This window comes from Calidris pugnax, unplaced genomic scaffold, assembly GCF_001431845.1.
Source record: "Calidris pugnax isolate Ruff unplaced genomic scaffold, ASM143184v1 scaffold557, whole genome shotgun sequence".
NCBI classification, from domain to species: Eukaryota; Metazoa; Chordata; class Aves; order Charadriiformes; family Scolopacidae; genus Calidris; species Calidris pugnax.
Genome location: NW_015091604.1, coordinates 25923 through 31066, shown reverse-complemented (window position 1 = coordinate 31066; position 5144 = coordinate 25923). Strand labels below are relative to the sequence as shown.

General features: G+C 60.9%; 2 protein-coding genes across 2 annotated transcripts in view; one reads left to right on the top strand and one right to left on the bottom strand.

Moving 5' to 3' along the window:
- Positions 1–365: 365 nt before the first annotated feature.
- STUB1 (STIP1 homology and U-box containing protein 1, E3 ubiquitin protein ligase) lies at positions 366–4173 on the top strand. The gene is made up of 6 exons (XM_014961814.1): positions 366–584; positions 751–916; positions 1055–1145; positions 1632–1688; positions 1829–1945; positions 3048–4173. The coding sequence occupies exons 1-6, from the start codon at positions 443–445 to the stop codon at positions 3171–3173; spliced, it is 699 nt and encodes a 232-aa protein (XP_014817300.1). The 5' UTR covers positions 366–442; the 3' UTR covers positions 3174–4173.
- A 108-nt stretch (positions 4174–4281) lies between these two features.
- The window catches only part of LOC106899878 (WD repeat-containing protein 24), a 12818-nt gene continuing 11955 nt past the window's right edge, over positions 4282–5144 (bottom strand). The window contains exons 10-12 of the mRNA XM_014961815.1: positions 5003–5136; positions 4714–4848; positions 4282–4578 (exon numbers count right to left, since the gene is read on the bottom strand). Of these exons, the coding sequence (XP_014817301.1) occupies positions 4498–4578; positions 4714–4848; positions 5003–5136 (350 nt within the window). The 3' untranslated portion in view covers positions 4282–4497. The remainder of the gene's footprint in view (positions 4579–4713; positions 4849–5002; positions 5137–5144) is intronic.

The window sequence follows — 5144 nt, the reverse complement described above, 5'->3', positions numbered from 1 at the left end:
GGCCCCATCCTGTATTCATCCCCCCCCCCAGAGTGTCCCCAGCTTGGGTTTGTCCCCTGCCACCTCCCCAGGCTGGACCTTGGTAGGGCAGACCCTACTCTAGGGTAGAGGGGTCCAGCCCCCTGACCCCCCCCAGGCAGGGCATGGTATCGGGGGCCCCCGGGGAGGGGACACAAGCTGCCCCCATGGGGATATGTGTCCCCCATCCATCCCGGTGACTCCCCCCAGGCTGGCACCCGTGGCTCTGACCAGGGTGAGGGTGTCGCACAGCCAGCTCGTCCTGTTGTTGTCACCCTGGCTGTCACCACACCTCATCCCGGCAGGGTTGTTAGGGGTGGGGGGAGCCATTCAACCCCCCCCCCATCCCCCGGATCTCTCCTGGCAGAACCGCAACCCCTTGGTGGCCGTGTACTACACCAACCGAGCCCTCTGCTACCTGAAGATGCAGCAGCACGACAAGGCGCTGGCCGACTGCAAGCGTGCCCTGGAGCTGGACGGCCAGTCGGTGAAGGCCCACTTCTTCCTGGGCCAGTGCCAGATGGAGATGGAGAACTACGACGAGGCCATCGCCAACCTGCAGAGAGGTGAGCTATGGGGGGGGTCAGGACATGCTGTCCACCCTACATCCCCCCCATCCTCCATTGCCCGGCCACTGGGGAAGGGCTCAGGGATGGGGAGGAGAAGGAAGGGGGGGATGCTCTGAGCTGCCCTTGACTCTCTCTCCCTGCCCTCCTCCCCCAACTCCCCCAGCCTACAACCTGGCCAAGGAGCAGCGGCTGAATTTTGGGGACGACATCCCCAGCGCCCTGCGCATCGCCAAGAAGAAACGCTGGAACAGCATCGAGGAGAAACGCATCAACCAGGAGAACGAGCTGCACTCCTACCTGACCAAGCTGATCATGGCAGAGAAGGAGAGGTGGGGCCAGGGGGGTGGCAGCACCCCATAAAGGCTTTTATTTTTTTTTTTTTTTTGTGTCTCTACCTTCCTGGAGGCAGCAGGCAGCTGGGAAGGGAGTGTTTTGTCCCTCCATCTCATCTCCCCGCTGTGTCCTAGGGAGCTGGCCGAGTGCCGGAAGAGTCAGCAGGAAGAAAACGCGGACGAGAGCCGGAGCCGAGTTCAGCTGGCCAGCATCGAGGCCAAACACGTGAGCCAGAGGGGTCACGGGGGGGCTCACAGACCCTGGGGGGCTTCTTTGCCCCATCCCCAGCCCCACACACAGCCAGGAGCCCCCCTGGGGCAGAGCACCGGCTTCTCAGCCTTCCTTTTGTGGCTGGAGCTGCTGTTGCAGGGCTTTTGTGTCCCTCCCCGAGGGCTGTCCCTGCTCTGTCACCCTCCTGCCCCAGCCTGGCAGCGGGTTTGTGCTCCCCCAGCTGCTGTACCTGTTGCCTCTCGGGTCCGGGTGCCGGCCCGGCGCAGGGGCCTAATCCCAGGATAAAAATAGCCCCACAAAAGAAGGTTATTTTTAAGCTGGATCACTCCTGCCACGCGCCTCGGCCTGGAGCCGGCCGGGGGCTGTGAAGGCAGAGGGGCCACCGAGGACCTGGCACAAGCACCCATGGGGCAGGAGGCTTCAGGGCTGGCTCCCTGGGGACCCGTAGCCCTCCTCGTCCTCAAGTCCTTCTCTTTTCAGGACAAGTACCTGGCGGACATGGACGAGCTCTTCTCCCAAGTGGATGAGAAGAGGAAGGTGAGCGTGACCCGCCCTGCGCTCCCCTCTCTCCCCGTCCAGAGCTTATCACCGTAAACCTGGCTTAGTCCGTGCTCCCCACCCTTCCCTCTTCCCCCTTCTTGCCACCTCCTCACCCAGCTCTGCTTCTCTCGAGCCAGAAGCGGGACATCCCAGACTACCTGTGCGGGAAGATCAGCTTTGAGCTGATGAGAGAGCCCTGCATCACGCCCAGCGGCATCACCTACGACAGGAAGGACATCGAGGAACATCTCCAGGTACCACCAGGCTGGGGACAGGACCTCCTTGCCCATAGTCCTCCTTGCCTGGGCGTGAAGGCAGCTGCCTGCCCACCCCCCCCAAAAACAAAAAAAAGCCTCTTTGGGTTTGGTCCCAGGAACCTGCCTGGGCAGGCAGGAAGGCGGCGGAGGCGGCTGTTGGCAGCAGCGCTTGTGCCTTGACCCGTTTTCATCCTGCTGGGTGGCACCTTCTAGAGAGGACACTAGAGAGGACACTTGCAGCCCTGAGGAAAGGGACTTGGGGGTGCTGGTGGATGAGAAGCTGGACATGAGCAGGCAGTGGGCACTTGCAGCCCAGAAGGACAATCCCATCCTGGGCTGCATCAAAAGCTGCGTTGCCAGCAGGTCCAGAGAGGGGATTCTGCCACTTTGCTCTGGTGAGACCTCACCTGGAGTGTTGTGTGCAGGTCTGGAGCCCTCAATATAAGAAGGACATGGACCTGATGGAGAGGGTCCAGAGGAGGGCCACAAGGATGATCAGGGGGATGGAGCACCTCTGCTACGAGGACAGGCTGAGGGAGCTGGGGTTGTTCAGCCTGGAGAAGAGGAGGCTCCGGGGAGGCCTAATAGCAGCCTTCCAGTACCTGAAGGGAGCTACAGGAAGGCTGGGGAGAGCCTGTTTAGAAAGGCCTGCAGTGACAGGACGAGGGGCAATGGCTTCAAGCTGGAGGGGAACAGCTTTAGACTGGAGATGAGGAGAGGGTTCTTCACTGTGAGGGTGGTGGAGCCCTGGAACAGGTTGCCCAGGGAGGTGGTTGAGGCCCCTTCCCTGGAGATATTCAAGGTGAGGCTCGACGAGGCCCTGGGCAACCTGGTCTAGTTGGGGGTGTCCCTGCTGACTGCGGGGGGGTGGGACTAGATGGCCTTTGGAGGTCCCTTCCGGCCTGGGCAATTCTATGATTCTATGACACTGTCCCTCCACGCTGCTCTTTCCTTCCCCCTGGGCAGGCACAGGGACGGATGCCGTGCTGGCAGGACGCTGGCCCCCGTGGCTACCCTGCCCGTGCCCCGGGGCTGAGGCCGGGCACCTGGAGTAACCGGTTTTGGGGGGGGTGGGGGGTGGGTATCTCCTCCCTTGCAGCGCGTGGGTCATTTCGATCCGGTGACGCGGAGTCCCCTGACCCAGGACCAGCTCATCCCCAACCTGGCCATGAAGGAGGTGATCGACGCCTTCATCTCGGAGAACGGCTGGGTGGAGGATTACTGAGGGGGGCCCAGGGGACAACGCTGGCCGGCCCGGGACCGCTCCCCCCCTCAAAGCCACCCCCTACCCCGGCCAGGGTGGCACAGACACCTCTCTCTGGGCTGGCACCATGCCTTACTCGCTCTCCAGCTCTTCCCCCTGTGCTCCGGGTGCCCAGAGACCCAACTGGGCCAGTGGCCATGTCCCCTTCCTGAGGAACCGCAGCGGCTGGGCGAGCACAACGCATCCCTCCAGGGGCTCCTTCCTTCTCCCCCAGCTCCTCGCAGACCACCTCTGGAAGTTTGGAGAAGGTTGGCTTCCTCACGGTGGCCTGGAAGGTCTCACCAACCAACATCTTCATCGCCCCAGAGAGCGGGGGGTTGTCCCCCCCCAACCTCGGCTCCGGCAGCTGACAATCCCCAAAGATCACATCCTGGCTCCGGGGAGGTGCCGTGAGGAGGAGTTTGTCGGGATGAGCACCTGGTGCTGGGCTGACCCAACTCCCCTCCCCGTGTACATAGTTGTGTCTTCATCCTTCCACCTCCTGCCTGGCCGGGGTCGGGGTCTCCTCACTCCTGTAAGCAGAGCAGGAGACCCAACCTCCCCCACTGCGGACGCCCACCCACCCTCTGGCTTGGTTTTTTGTTTTTTTTCCTTGGAAACTGCTGCCCCCGAGGGCTTGGAAGGGGCTGGTTTGCACGGCCCCCTCGCCCGCCGGGACCGTGGTTCCCTGCGAACGACTGCCCCGGGTTCAAGTTCTTCTTCCTTTTAATGAATTCCCTTTAAAACAACAACAAAAAAAACAAACCCCAACCAACAGATCCAGGGCTGACTGTGACTCCGGCGGTTGGGTCGGCCCACAGCCTGCGTGGCTTTTGAGCACCCTCTGGAAGTTTGCCAATATGTCAATTAAAAAAAAAAAAAACAAAACCCAACAAAAAACACATAATAAAATATATAAAAATAATTAAAGAAAAAAAATTCAGCAATAAATGTGGGAAAAAAAATAAAATAATAAAAGAGCTGGAGTGGTTCACAGGGGGGTGATCTCCCGAGGTTTGGGTCTTGGGAAGGGGGGCTATTCCCTGAGGAGCAGGTTTGGCCGGGGGGATGTAGGAAGCTACACAGGAGCTACGGGTGGAACAACGGCTTTAATCCAAAGGGGAAGGAAAAGACCAGTTAAAAAATAAACAAAAAAAAAAAACAAAACCAGAAATTCTTCAGGCACTTGGTCCGGACACGGATAAGTTGAGTGGGCACATCTGGTGCTGCTTTTGGTGGTGGTGGTAGGAGCTGGAGCTGTCACCTCGGCTGGGATGATGGTGGCACCTCCTCATCCTCCCCGGTGCTACCCCAGGAAGGTGGAGATGAAGACGCTGGTGTCCAGGTTGAGCGTGGCGTGCCACCAGCGGTCGGGGAAGTAGAGGACCTGCCCGGAGAGAGAGAGAGAGCAGGGGGGTGTCCTATGGGCTCCGGGGGTGTCCTATGGGGTCTGGGGTGTCACCCCCACCCTCCCGAGGGGAGCAGAGAGGGGGGGGGTGACACTTGGTGACACTGTCCTCACCTCCCCGGGGCGCAGGGTGCACTCCAGCGGGCGCTGGGCGGGCGGCAGCGAGGGGTAGGTGTGATGGAGCCAGGCCAGCGTCGTCTCGTTGGGGTGGAAGTGGGGGGTTTTATCCGGGGGGTACAGAAACCAGCGCTGGAAAACACCCAGGGGGATGGGGGGGTAACAACAACACACACCCCAATTTCCCCTCCAGCCCCTCTTGGGGGGGGGGGTCCCTCTGTTTGGGGAGCACCCACGGGGGGCTTTTTTTGTGTCCCCCCCCCAGTGCAAAGGACTCTGTTCTCACCTTCCTCCCAAAAATCACCTCCGAGTAACCGGGGCCGTGCCAGTGGAAGGGAACGCCGGAGCCAGAGCCTGTGGTGGGACTGGGGGGGGTCAGTTTTGGGGCGAAACCCCCCCTAATTCCTCCCCCCCCAACTGCTGTCAGC